General features: G+C 42.9%; 1 protein-coding gene across 1 annotated transcript; it reads right to left on the minus strand.

The window, feature by feature from the left end:
- Nucleotides 1–1406: 1406 nt before the first annotated feature.
- LOC123160076 (signal recognition particle 9 kDa protein) lies at nucleotides 1407–5354 on the minus strand. Its single transcript, XM_044577897.1, has 4 exons — nucleotides 5105–5354; nucleotides 4940–5008; nucleotides 1890–1983; nucleotides 1407–1798 (listed from the first exon to the last, which is right to left on the minus strand). Exons 1-4 carry the CDS (start codon nucleotides 5174–5176, stop codon nucleotides 1722–1724), a joined length of 312 nt encoding a protein of 103 aa, XP_044433832.1. The 5' UTR covers nucleotides 5177–5354; the 3' UTR covers nucleotides 1407–1721.
- Between the last annotated feature and the right edge of the window lie 9792 nt (nucleotides 5355–15146).

Below are 15146 nucleotides of genomic sequence, written 5' to 3' on the forward strand. Positions count from 1 at the left end.
GACCAACATTGTAAAACCGAGCAGAGAGATGGCGGCCCATACCAACACATACTCTATGCTCGTCACGTATGGAGGGAGCCGCCATGGCCACTTGATGCAGGCGGCAGTAACTGTGGCCGTTATCGATAGGCGAGCCGTTAAAGCCTGGAGGCGAGGCGAGGACAGCGGGAAGCGGCAGACCACCGGCCTAGTAGAGAGAGAGAGATGGGCGTACGGGCGGTAAGAAACGAACGATCATTTCTATCTATCCATCGTAATTAAAGACGCCGCGTACGGCCGGCCGTAGAACCCGCCGGACGGGGACGGCTGATGATGATGGCGACGGGCACGTTCTGGTCCGGCGGATTCTAGCATGCGCCATCGCGGCCGACCGAGGCGACATGCATCGGCGTGTAGCCCTTTTCATCCAGGCCGCAAGCCCGCAAGGGGTAAAAACTAGAGGTGAAAAAGCCTGATAAAGCCTCTGGTCCGGCCATGATTTCGCTCGGAAAAGTCACTGCATGGGGCGGAGACGCACGGAACGGAGGGAGCACGGCGAGGTAAAAAGGGGACGGGAGAATCGATCAATCGGTGCCCTTTTTTGACACGAGAGTAAACGTTTTGGTTTTATCATCAGCTGCGTTCCGAATCTTTCGTTTGCCGGGGAGCATGGCGTTCATTGAGCACGGAGACGGAAAAACTGAGCCCCGAGGCCAACCCTTTTTGTACGTGTTGGTGTAAATTTGACCCAAGGAGCAAAGCCACTTTCTTTATCCAATGCTGATCCAGCGGACAATCGAATGGCCATAATTTGATACGCTCTTTAACCTTTGCTGTCAAGGACACTACTGGGCGGGAAGAAAAGAAAGCTTCCGTCTTCTGAAAAAGCCTTCGGGCCTTCAGGGCAACAATAGTTTGACCGGCGGTGTCAGGAAGAACACACACGGAGGCCATAAAAGAAAAGCCTGTGCTCCAAATGCCTTTTTAGCACCGTAAAAATTGAGCCGATTTCAATGGAGTATATTACTAGCACCCTATGCATCCATGGATCTGCCAAACCTTTCCTATCATTCCTCTAGTAATCTGAATTCAAGAGCACTACCTGCAGCATTCTTTTCTTTCCAAATAGGCGGCAACAGACCATGGGAATCAACTTAACGTGGTGGTGGCTAAGACAGAACATGGCAACGAAATAACAAGATAAGATTCAAGGCGGAATCAGCGAAACGCACGACGGGCACGTTCTCGTGCCGCTGATGCGATGAATGAATCCAAGGAACAAGGAACAAACCAGCTATCACTGCATCATCAAAATCAACCCCACCGTCACTGCGAGGTCCGCAGCGTTGTACTTGTACCTTGTGCTCCCACAACAGTGTGCAACGCATAAGTGTTCATGGATTCAAGAAAACATTTTGCCATGTTCCTAAATGAAAAATCATCACCAAAGCACGCAGGCGGGCAATGATTTGATTGTCTTATCAACCATGATTCATCAACAAAACACGCAGACGGTCAAAGATTTGATTTGTCTCATCAACCATGATTGTGTGGGTAAGTGTACTTCGCGGTTTTGTGCCAGGAAAAAGGATCCAACGATGGCGCACATTGTCTTAGAAAACTACTCACCACTCTTAGACCACCCACCACTCACAGTTGTAACATGGCTAACAGGAGTCGATCAAAATATCCACCCACCACTCCCAGTTGTGATCTTTCTGAAAGAAACCCAGAACATGATACTACTGCCTCCTGCCCCGTCCCTTCTTTGATTGCTGCTGCTCCGCCTGTTCCTTCCCTGAAACCTCGCTTATATCAGCTGCACCACGGAAAGGTCGGGGATCCAAATCAGTGAAAACATTTGGGGGCTTGACGCAATAGATATAGCAAAGAGAAACAATGGAAGATACCATCAGGTCCACGAGTCATGAGAGCGAAAAAGATGTTGTTAAGCTTCTCCATCTTCTTTGCGTCCTGAGCTTGATCCGTCTTAAACTTCAGGCACTGCAAAGTAGTCACATACAGTCAGCAGAGCAGGATTGCTTTACTTCAATCAAAGTTTAAACTACAAGTGGTTTCCGCATTAATATTAGAACAGTCAGGCGTTGATCAAGGACAGCACACAATACAATTCTCCACTTTTATCAGCTTAACCGAGACAAAGTGCACATGATCGCTCTTATAACTATAAAAAACAAGTAGGAAGCAACAACCATTTTCGGGGATCCACAATGTAGCCAAGAGACCCATGAAATTATGATGCAGTCATTTAGCACCATAGCACAACATTGCTGACCCCATCACAAATGCCAGAAAAGAATAAAAAAGTGGAAACAAGCTGCTCGTGCCAACACTGGCCAAGCAAGATAGTCTAAAACCACTGGCAAAGAAATAAAATTTAATGATAGAACTGATAGCTTTCACTTCAGAACTTTAACAAGGGTATGTCAAGAGAACAAACAAACGGAAACATATTGTTTGACTTTCTGAAAAGAATAAGATTAAGTCTAAGATGGGTCAAAAGTACACGTTACATTTGACAATTGCTATTGTTGCTAGATTGGTACAAAAGTTTCCATACTGGTTTTATTTATAGGCTAGTCACCTACCACACATATTTAGCACCTAGCCTATAGCACCACAATGCCAACCGAACCAATAGATTGGTAATAGTTGAGTTTTCTAACGTTTTCTTTGTATAGCATAAAATGAAATTGGTTCACAATTCTATTAAGTGGCTATCTAATTACAGGTTGGGTCGAATATAGGTGATGATGTGCTAATCTTAACAAAAGAACAAATAAACAAGAGCAACACTATATTACAAACATTATATTTCAGACTTTACGTTCATTTAAATATAGCCACTATTTCACATTTCATTTGACAGTCAGAATTACGGTGAGCGCACAAGAATGATCACGGTGACATACAAAATCCTAGCCGATTCATTCAACTGCAAGACTCTATAGTCATAATATATACTACTCTGTCCCTTAATATTCTTATATTAACGGACAGAGGGAGTACAACATAATGTTGCTGCGTAACACTGTAGTCAAGTATAACTCGACAGTAATTTTTCATCGCATTTTTACAGTGATGGCTTTCAAATCTAGAAAAAGTAATAGGCAAGTGCAAAGTTAAAAACCAATCTGCCACAATCAGCGAGTGACTAGGAATCTGGATTACAAAATGCAGACATGCTTATATTTAATCCAGGTTTTGGATGTCATATTTCACATCCACCTGTCATTAAAATCACATAGAAGGGATAGATAAAGAAGTGCAGAGCTGCATATCACATTTTTCAAGGCAGATACATACATGCATATAATATGATTGACATGATGACCGTTAAAGAAGAACTGCATTTAACAACACAAATCATGGAACTTACAGGGAAAAATATATAGATTTTATGAATATAACATAATACCAGCAGACGATTACAACAAAAGTCAATTAAGACGATCCATGACAACAAGAGAAAAACATTCAGCTACAGTTTCATCAAACAAGAATGAATATAGTTTGATTGATGATTAGGAAATAAGGTCAACCAAAATTTCCCCATGGCACATTTTCGAAGTTCTGCACAGAAGGTGATTTCCAATGGTATCTACGTCATTTCCTAGCACAATGGACCCTCTATGCTGAATGTGCTATTGTTGTCAACTAAAAGGCACAGCTGTAGGGTGATTTACGCACCTATATAACTATGGAGATTCAAATATTTCATCTGGAAGTGCTTCTTCACTGAAATATTATGCAAATTCAATCATTTGCAGCAATGCAATGTCGAACCATGAAAAAATTACACCAATATTTATGATTTCCTGAACCGTTGGGTGCAATCAGATGCACAACTATATGGTTACATCATATTCCAAAGCAAATATGTTGACTAGGAGAGTACTGAAGCAACTAGTAGATAACACCAGCAGTATGATGTGCGGACAGTGTAGTTTTGCATATAAAAGCTTTATCGAGTCATCGTGAAAATCTAGCACTAACAAAAATATCAGAATATCTTAAGTACACTAAGATATAACTTATGACTCAGATTTGGGACATGTGTGCCCAGAAGCTGCAGTATTTTACGAGTGTATGTTTGGGCTGCACCCCCTACGGGTTCCCCAACAGTGTAAAAAACATTTAAGTTTGAGCTTAACAAAATAGTGCTTCAGTGTTGAGCTAATCACATACCAACTCCACATATGATGATATATATACAAAACTAAGCAGTTTTCTAGATGAAGTCAGGACAGGGATAGTGTATACAAAATTAAGTGGTTTTCAGATGAAGTGAGCAGAAGGCCACTTGCTTAAATCCATATAACTAAACATGTACTCTGCAGTTTGCACTATCTATTTTCCTGGCTTCGCTCACATTCATCCAGGAACAAACAAACTTAATAGTGGGCACAATAGTACTTTCTTCATGGACAGCAATGATTTGCTTCAATTAGGAAGGAAAAGCCCACATGCCCACCCACACTAGTGTAACTACTAACTACTGTGAACTAATGCTAATGGCTGCTAGGCATTTATCACAAAATCTCCTGGATTTATGATATCAAGCAGACATTTGGTTGTAATTAGCATCTCACTATCATTCTTGACTTGAAAATAAACTTCAGATGAAATATAAATGTACACGATTGGTGTAAAATCAGAACTGCTCAAAACAGAGATCAGTTTTGCTTTCTGTTAATGCTGATATATCTAACTACCGTAGTATTTAATCGAGCCACTGATACTATACCAAGATATGCTACGTCACACAAATCAATAAGCAACGGTGAACCATCTCACGCGATGCATGAATTACAATAACGCTCGATCGGCTCTATTCCTAGTTGAGACGCGTCATCGGGGCCTAAAATACACACTTCCTGGTCATGGATTTGGAAGCAGTCACCAAATCTGGGCGAAACAACAAGCCTGGGCGCCGTACCTCGCGGTCGTCGGTGACCTTGAGCACGAGCTTCCCGTCGCAGTGCCGGTACTTCATACAATAGCGAGTCTGGACACATGGGCAACGGATAACGGGTTAGATCGAGATGCGGGCATGGGTGGACGAGGGGGGAATCGGGGAAAGAGAGATGGGGTTCCGGCGTACGGTGATGGGGTCGGCGCGGAAGAGCTGCACGGACCGGTCGACGAACTCGTCCCATGAATCGAAGTACACCATCGCTGCGGCGGCACTGGCCGGAGGCTAGGGCTTCGCCGCGGTGTGGCGTGGTCTCGTCGGGATCTGGGGGTTTGCGGGGAGGAGTCTGCCGCGGTTCGCTAGATTGCTCCCTTCCCTTGGGTCCGGTCCAGGGCTCTCTTTTTCTTCTTTTTTCTGAGAGAGGTCCGGTCCAGGCCTCCAGGGCTGAAACTTGTGTTTGGAAGGAGCCACGGGGTCCAGGGCAACTTCAACCGGCCCGACCCAGAGAACAGTCCTATATCTCGCTTAAAGCGAGCACAATCGTTCAGTTGCAGCGCACTGCCGCTAGCCACTGCGTCATCGTCCGGTTCACGTTGAGTTAGTATGTCGCGATCTAGTTGAAGAAAAGGAGCCGGTCTTCCACAAGTTTTTGGGTTCCTTTTTGTTTTTCTTGTTTATTCACCGCCTTTTCTTCGTTTCTCTCTCTGTTCTTACTATTTCTTTTCTTTCCTTTATTTTCTCTTTGGTTTTCTTTGTTTATTTTTCATTTTTCACTAACTTTATTATTTTCTTTATTTTTTCTTCATTTTCTTTGGTTTTGTTTTATTGTTATTCATTGGTTTTCTTTTGTTTTCACTCGGATTTTCATTGTTTTTCTATTCACATTTTAAGTATAAGTCTAATGCATTTTTCTATACATATTTAATAATTTTCAAATACGAGATTAACTTTAATGAATAGATGGTGAACATTTTTTCTATACATATTTAACATTTTTCTAATACCAGATTAACGTTTTTGAATACATGATCAACACATTTTCTATAAAATTTAATATTTGTTTTAAATCCTTGATTAACATTTTTCAATTTTTTTTAAAAACAATACATGGTCAAAAAAGTTATACACATTCGATATTTTTTCAAACGCACGATTGACATTTTCATATACAAGTTTAATATTTTTTCATACATGGTCAAAATTTTATCTATACACTTTTTACATTTTTTTCAAATGCTTGATTGAATTTATTGAATACATGGTCAACATTTTTATACACATTTAACATTTTGCAAATGATTGATTTGCATTTTTCAAAAAAAAGATTAATATTTTTTAAAATGCTTGGATTAATAATTTTAAAATACATGATCATCATACACATTTTTTTATGTATACATTTTGTATACATGAGAAACATTTTTTCTATATGCATTTAACATTTTAAAAATGCTTGGTTAATATAATTTTTTCAACTGTTTTAAATAAATTATTTTTGTAACAAATTTATTTATTTATTTTGGAAATATAAACAAAAGTAAAGAAAGAAAGCAAAATCATAAAAAAACCAAAACAAAACGAGGTTGTGGCCATCCGCCCACCTAGGTCGACCTATCTTTTTTTGCCTTTTGGGTCGGCCATGCGGACACCAAAGTCTATCCTTGTGTGGCAGCTCATAGGTGTGCCCAACGCACTGGGACACATTTCATATTTTGAACATTTTGCAAATTAAAAAAATATATATTACCGCTAAAAATTCATTTGTTACATTAATTTGGAAAACATAATAAAACCTAGACTAGTAGTCGTCGCTGCTGTCGTTTGTTGTCCTCGTTGGTGAGGCCGATGAAGACCGGAGCCGGTCATGGAAACGGCCACGGTACTGTCGCCGGCTATGGCGGTGGCGCGTGTGGTGACGCAACGGGCGTCGGCTGCTAGTGTTGCTCTGGTGGCCACGGCTCCTCCTGCTCCTTGCCCGTGCCCACCCACACGAGCATGCACGACACCCACTTCGGCGTGTGCAGGCCAACATGGACGTCCGCGACCACGAGTGCCCCACCACTGGCGGTGGTGGGCACCGCTCCTGCTCTTGCTCTGGCTCGGGGCAGTGGCGGGGCGGCCTTTCCGCGTTCGATTCAGCTAACACCAGTGCCAAGCCAGGCCACCAAGCGAGCTCGATGACCTTCCTGTAGGACTCGTCGGCTTCTCCTCGGCTTCATCCTCCTTCGAATGTGGCACTGGAGTACGGTGTTGGAAATATGCCCAGAGTCAATAATATTGTATTATTATATTTCCATATTCATAATTAAGTGTTTATATTTAATGTTATAACTCTTATGATCCTGCAATATGTGATTCACGGGAAAAATCATGTGCACGTGTGAAAATGATAAACAAATAAAAAAAGGTTTTTAGTCTCGCCTCTAAGACTGACTCAAGTGTTGTTGCTATCACATTTTCCGGATCTTAGGATATCGATAAGTGAAACGATATCCTAAACTTGAATTATATGTATGGATACTATCTCGGATAATTTTGGCATATAGCTGATGCGTCCATTTTGCATCATGCTTTTATATCAATATTTATTGCATTATGGGCTGTTATTACACATTATATCTCAATACTTATGGATATTCTCTCTTATTTTACAAGGTTTACCATGAAGAGGGGGAATGCCGGCAGCTGGAATTCTGGCTGAAAAAGGAGCAAACGTTGGAAACCTATTCTGCACAACTCCAAAAGTCCTGAAACTCCATGAAACAACATTTTGGATTTATTAAGAATTTATGAGTGAAAAAAATAGGCCAGGGGGCCCACACCCTGTCCAGGAGACAGGGGGCGCCCCCCTGTAGGGCGCGGCCCCCTGGTGGGCCTCCGGCGTCCATCTTCTGCTATATCATCACCCTTTCCCTGGAAAAAATCGTGGGCAAGCTTACGGGACGAAACTCCGCCGCCACGAGGCGGAACCTTGGCGGAATCAATCTAGGGCTCTGGCGGAGCTGTTCTGCCGGGGAAACTTCCCTCCGGGAGGGGGAAATCATCATCAACGTCATCACCAACGATCCTCTCATCGGGAGGGGGTCAATCTCCATCAACATCTTCACCAGTGATGACCCACAAGTGTAGGGGATCTATCGTAGTTCTTTCGATAAGTAAGAGTGTCGAACCCAACGAGGAGCAGAAGGAAATGATAAGCAGTTTTCAGTAAGGTTTTCTCTGCAAGCACTGAAATAATAGGTGATAGATAGTTTTGTGATAAGATAAATAGTAATGAGCAAAAGTAAATAAAGTAAATAAAGTGCAGCAAGGTGGCCCAATCCTTTATGTAGCAAAGGATAAGCCTGGACAAATTCTAATAATGAGGAAGGAGCTCCCGAGGACACATTGGGAATTATCGTCAAGCTAGTTTTCATCACGCTCATATGATTCACGTTCGGTACTTTGATAATTTGATATGTGGGTGGACCGGCACTTGGGTACTGCCCTAACTTGGACAAGCATCCCACTTATGATTAACCCCTATTGCAAGCGTCCACAACTACAAAAAGGAGTATTAAGGTAAACCTAACCACAACATTAAACATATGGGTCCATATCAACCCTAACGAAGCAACTCATAAACTAGGGTTTAAACTTCTGTCACTCTAGCAACCCATCATCTACTTATTACTTCCCTATGCCTTCCTCTAGGCCCAAATAATGGTGAAGTGTCATGTAGTCGACGTTCACATAACACCACTAGAGGAGAGACAACATACATCTCATCAAAATATCGAACGAATACCAAATTCACATGACTACTAATAGCAAGACTTCACCCATGTCCTCAGGAACAAACGTAACTACTCACAAAGCATATTCATGTTCATAATCAGAGGTTTAATAATATGCATTAAGGATCTGAACATATGATCTTCCACCAAGTAAACCAATAAGTATCAACTACAAGGAGTAATCAACACTACTAGCAACCCACAGGTACCAATTTGTGGTTTTGGATACAAGATTGGATACAAGAGATGAACTAGGGTTTGAGATGAGTTGGTGCTGGTGAAGACGTTGATGGAGATTGACCCCCTCCCGATGAGAGGATCGTTGATGATGACCTTGGTGATGATTTCCCCCTCCCGGAGGGAAGTGTCCCCGGCAGAACAGCTCCGCCAGAGTCCTAGATTGATTCCGCTAAGGTTCCGCCTCGTGGCGGCGGAGTTTCGTCTCGTAAGCTTGCCCATGAATTTTTCCAGGACAAAACCCTTCATATAGCAGAAGATGGACGCCGGAGGCCCACCAGGGGGCCCAGGAGATAGGGGCGCGCCCCTAGGGGGGGCGCCCTCCTGTCTCCTGGACAGGGTGTGGGCCCCCTGGCCTATTTCTTTTGCTCATAATTCCTTAATAATTCTAAAAATTTGTTTCGTGGAGTCTGAGGTCTTTTGGAGTTGTACAAAATAGGTTTCCAACGTTTGCTCCTTTTCCAGCCAGAATTCCAGCTGCCGGCACTCCCCCTCTTCATGGTAAACCTTGTAAAATAAGAGAGAATAGCCATAAGTATTGATATATATAATGCGTAATAACAGCCCATAATGCAATAAATATTGATATAAAAGCATGATGCAAAATGGACATATCAACTCCCCCAAGCTTAGACCTCGCTTGTCCTCAAGCGGAAACCGAAATCGAAAAATATTTCCACATGTTTAGAGATAGAGGTGTCGATAAAAAATAAAAATACGGACATGAGGGCATCATGATCATTCTAATAACAGCAACATATAAGGATTTTGTCATATGATTTCCTATGTTCAAGTAATAAGCAATTCACAAAGTCAAGTATGGTTCAAAAACTTCATTGGGAGCTAACAAACTATAATCTCAGTCATTGAAGCAATTGCAATTTATCGTAACATCAGAAAGAGTCAATAATAGAGCTCCTCAACAAGCTCACATACTCAACTATCTCGTAGTCTCCCATAATTGTTAACACTCATGCAATACTTGTGGTTATAGAGTTTCAACCGGACACTGAGAAAGATAGGGGCTTATTGTGTTGCCTCCCAACGTATTCACCTTTAGGTGATGTCAACACTAATAGCCTATGCCAACTTACATCCAATCGGATATATATATCATGATCTTTAAAACACGAAGAGCTTGCCAAAGGATAAAATGAAAAAGGGAAAGGTGAGGATCACCTTGACTCAAGTATTAAAGTAAAGCATAAAGTAAAAGATAGGCCATTCGTAGAGGGAAGCAGAGGTTGTCATGCGCTTTCAGGGTTGGATACACAAAATCTTAGTGCAAAAGAACGTCACTTTATATTGCCCCTTGTATGTGGACCTTTATTATGCAATTCGTCGCTTTTATTACTTCCACAACAAGTTCTTACAAAGCTTATTTTCTCTGCACTAATAAGTCATGCATATTTAGAGAGCAATTTTTATTGCTTGCACTGATGACAACTTACTTGAAGGATCTTACTCAATCCATAGGTAGGTATGGTGGACTCTCATGACAAAACTGGGTTTAAAGATATTTGGAAGCACAAGTAGTATCTCTACTTGGTGCAAGGAGTTTTGGCTAGCATGAGGGGGAAAGGCAAGCTCAACATGTTTTAGAAGGTCACTGGCAATATACTTTAACTGAGATGTCGGAAAACATAAACCATTACGTTGTCTTCCTTGTCCAACGTCAACTCTTTTAGCATGTCATACTTAATGAGTTCTTCACAATCATAAAAGATGCCCAAGATAATATATCTATATGTGAACCCCTCTTTCCTTATCACTTCCTATTAATTGCAATGACGACCAAGGCTACGTTCATCAACTATCAACAATTTTTATGCCTCATACTTTCTAAGTGTGAAGTTATCACTATCCATAAGATCAATATGAACTCTTTTGTTCTTTCTACTTTCTCAAGATCATAGCAACATAGCAAAGGCCTTGACTCAACACTAATCTTTATTACAGATAGCACACGGACTCGCTTACAAAAAGAGATCACAACGAAAAACTCAAAACTACTTGATATCAAAACTTCAAACTAATGGAAAAAGATACTACTAAAAGGATCGAACTAAATAAAGCGGTAAAGATAGGAGTGTGACGGTGAAACGATACCGGGGCACCTCCCCCAAGCTTGGCAGTTGCCAAGGGGAGTGCCCATATGTTGGAAATATGCCCTAGAGGCAATAATAACTTAGTTATTATTATATTTCCTTGTTCATGATAATCGTTTATTATCCATGCTATAATTGTATTGATAGGAAACTCAGATACATGTGTGGGTACATAGACAACACCATGTCCCTAGTAAGCCTCTAGTTGACTAGCTCGTTGATCAATAGATGGTTACGGTTTCCTAACCATGGACATTGGATGTCATTGATAACGGGATCACATCATTAGAAGAATGATGTGATGGACAAGACCCAATCCTAAGCCTAGCACAAAGATCGTAGTTCGTATGCTAAAGCTTTTCTAATGTCAAGTATCATTTCCTTAGACCATGAGATTGTGCAACTCCCGGATACCGTAGGAATGCTTTGGGTGTACCAAACGTCACAACGTAACTGGGTGACTATAAAGGTGCACTACAGGTATCTCCGAAAGTGTCTATTGGGTTGGCACGAATCGAGACTGGGATTTGTCACTCCGTGTAAACGGAGAGGTATCTCTGGGCCCACTCGGTAGGACATCATCATAATGTGCACAATGTGACCAAGGGGTTGATCACGGGATGATGTGTTACGGAACGAGTAAAGAGACTTGCCGGTAACGAGATTGAACAAGGTATCGGTATACCGACGATCGAATCTCGGGCAAGTACAATACCGCTAGACAAAGGGAATTGTATACGGGATCGATTGAGTCCTTGACATCGTGTTTCATCCGATGAGATCATCGTGGAACATGTGGGAGCCAACATGGGTATCCAGATCCCGCTGTTGGTTATTGACCGGAGAACGTCTCGGTCATGTCTGCATGGTTCCCGAACCCGTAGGGTCTACACACTTAAGGTTCGATGACGCTAGGGTTATAAAGGAAGTTTGTATGTGGTTACCGAATGTTGTTCGGAGTCTCGGATGAGATCCCGGACGTCACGAGGAGTTCCGGAATGGTCCGGAGGTAAAGATTTATATATGGGAAGTCCTGTTTTGGTCGCCGGAAAAGTTTCACACTTTATCGGTATTGTACCGGCAGTGCCGAAAGGGGTCCGGGGGTCCACCGGGGGGGTCCACCTGCCCCGAGGGGGCACATGGGCTGTACGGGGTGCGCCTTGGCCTATATGGGCCAAGGGCACCAGCCCCAAGAGGCCCATGCGCCAAGATATAAGAAAAGGGGGAGAGTCCTAAAGGGGGAAGGGCACCTCCGAGGTGCCTTGGGGAGGATGGACTCCTCCCCCCCTCTTGGCCGCACCTCTTCCTTGGAGGAAGGGCCAAGGCTGCGCCTCCCCCCTCTCCCTTGCCCCTATATATAGTGGAGGGGAGGGAGGACAGCCGCACCTGAAGGCCTGGCGCCTCCCTCCCTCCTGTGACACCTCCTCCTCTCCCGCAGGTGCTCGGTGAAGCCCTGCAGGATTGCCACGCTCCTCCACCACCACCACGCCATTGTGCTACTGCTGGATGGAGTCTTCCTCAACCTCTCCGTCTCTCCTTGCTAGATCAAGGCGTGGGAGACGTCTCCGGGCTGTACGTGTGTTGAACGCGGAGGTGCCGTCCGTTCGGCACTAGGATCTCCGGTGATTTGAATCACGACGAGTACGACTCCTTCAACCCCGTTCTCTTGAATGCTTCCACTTAGCGATCTACAAGGGTATGTAGATGCACTCTCCTTCCCCTCGTTGCTGGTTTCTCCATAGATAGATCTTGGTGACACGTAGGAAAATTTTGAATTTCTGCTACGTTCCCCAACAGTGGCATCATGAGCTAGGTCTATTGTGTAGATTCTTTGCACGAGTAGAACACAAAGTAGTTGTGGGCGTTGATGTTGTTCAATATGCTTACCGTTACTAGTCCAATCTTGTTTCGACGGTATTGTGGGATGAAGCGGCCCGGACCGACCTTACACGTACACTTACGTGAGACAGGTTCCACCGACTGACATGCACTTTGTGCATAAGGTGGCTAGCGAGTGCCAGTCTCTCCCACTTTAGTCGGAACGGATTCGATGAAAAGGGTCCTTATGAAGGGTAAATAGCAATTGGCATATCACGTTGTGGTTTTGCGTAGGTAAGAAACGTTCTTGCTAGAAACCCATAGCTGCCACGTAAAACATGCAAACAACAATTAGAGGACGTCTAACTTGTTTTTGCAGGGTATGCTATGTGATGTGATATGGCCAAGAAGAATGTGATGAATGTTATGTGATGTATGAGATTGATCATGTTCTTGTAATAGGATTCACGACTTGCATGTCGATGAGAATGACAACCGGCAGGAGCCATAGGAGTTGTCTTTATTTATTGTATGACCTGCGTGTCATTGAAGAACGCCATGTAAACTGCTTTACTTTATTGCTAAACGCGTTAGTCATAGAAGTAGAAGTAGTCGTTGGCGTGACAACTTCATGAAGACACGATGATGGAGATCATGATGATGGAGATCATGATGATGGAGATCATGGTGTCATGCCGGTGACAAGATGATCATGGAGCCCCAAAGATGAAGATCAAAGGAGCTATATGATATTGGCCATATCATGTCACTACTCTATTTGATTGCATGTGATGTTTATCATGTTTATGCATCTTGTTTACTTAGAACGACAGTAGTAAATAAGATGATCCCTTACAACAATTTCAAGAAGTGTTCTCCCCTAACTGTGCACCATTGCTAAAGTTCGTCGTTTCGAAGCACCACGTGATGATCGGGTGTGATAGATCCTTACGTTCACATACAACGGGTGTAAGACAGTTTTACACATGCAAAACACTTAGGGTTAACTTGACGAGCCTAGCATGTACAGACATGGCCTCGGAACACAGAGACCGAAAGGTCGAGCATGAGTCGTATAGTAGATACGATCAACATGAAGATGTTCACCGATGATGACTAGTCCGTCTCACGTGATGATCGGACACGGCCTAGTTGACTCGGATCATGTAATCACTTAGATGACTAGAGGGATGTCTATCTAAGTGGGAGTTCATAAGATGAACTTGATTATCCTGAACATAGTCAAAAGATCTTTGCAAATTATGCCGTACGCTCGCGCTTTAGTTCCACTGTTTAGATATGTTCCTAGAGAAAATATAGTTGAAAGTTGACAGTAGCGATTATGCTATTAGTAGAAAGCTGATGTCCTTAATGCACCGCTCAGTGTGCTGAACCCCAAACATTGTTTGTGGATGTTGCGAACATCAGACATACACGTTTTGATAACTACGTGATAGTTCAGTTAAACGGTTTAGAGTTGAGGCACCAAAGACGTTTTTCGAAACGTCGCGGAACATATGAGATGTTTCGAGGGCTGAAATTGGGATTTCAGGCTCGTGCCCACGTCAAGAGGTGTAAGACCTCTGACGATTTTCTTAGCCTGCGAACTAAAGGAGAAAAGCTCAATCGTTGAGCTTGTGCTCAGATTGTCTGAGTACAACAATCACTTTAATCGAGTGGGAGTTAATCTTCCAGATGAGATAGTGATGTTTCTCCAAAGTCATTGCCACCAAGCTGCTAGAGCTTCGTGATGAACTATAACATATCAGGGATAGATATGATGATCCTTGAGGTATTCGCGATGTTCAACACCGCGAAAGTAGAAATCAAGAAGGAGCATCAATTGTTGATGGTTGGTGAAATCACTAGTTTCAAGAAGGGCAAGGGCAAGAAGGGACACTTCATGAAACGGCAAATCAGCTGCTACTCCAGTGAAGAAACCCAAGGTTGAACCCAAAACCCGAGACTAAGTGCTTCTGTGATAAGGGGAATAGTCACTGGAGCAGAATTACCCTAGATACTTGGTAGATGAGAAGGCTGGCAAGGTCGATAGAAGTATATTGGATATACATTAAGTTAATGTGTACTTTACTAGTACTCCTAGTAGCACCAGGGTATTAAGATACCGGTTCGGTTGCTAAGTGTTAGTAACTCGAAATAAAAGAGCTACGGAATAAACGGAGACTAGCTAAAGGTGAGCTGACAATATGTGTTGGAAGTGTTTCCAAGTTTGATGTGATCAAACATCGCACGCTCCCTCTACCATCAAGATTAGTATTAAACCTGAATAAT

This window comes from Triticum aestivum, chromosome 7B (assembly GCF_018294505.1).
Source record: "Triticum aestivum cultivar Chinese Spring chromosome 7B, IWGSC CS RefSeq v2.1, whole genome shotgun sequence".
NCBI classification, from domain to species: Eukaryota; Viridiplantae; Streptophyta; class Magnoliopsida; order Poales; family Poaceae; genus Triticum; species Triticum aestivum.

What these genes read in the sequence shown, in the direction of transcription:
- LOC123160076 (XM_044577897.1), bottom strand. Translation starts at nt 5,176, where the DNA reads ATGGTGTACTTCGATTCATGGGACGAGTTCGTCGACCGGTCCGTGCAG. An exon ending in TCCGCGCCGACCCCATCACC is followed by an intron (nt 5,009 to 5,104) that starts GTACGCCGGAAC and finishes CCATGTGTCCAG; the next exon opens with ACTCGCTATTGTATGAAGTA. An exon ending in CATGACTCGTGGACCTGATG is followed by an intron (nt 1,799 to 1,889) that starts GTATCTTCCATT and finishes TCCGTGGTGCAG; the next exon opens with CTGATATAAGCGAGGTTTCA.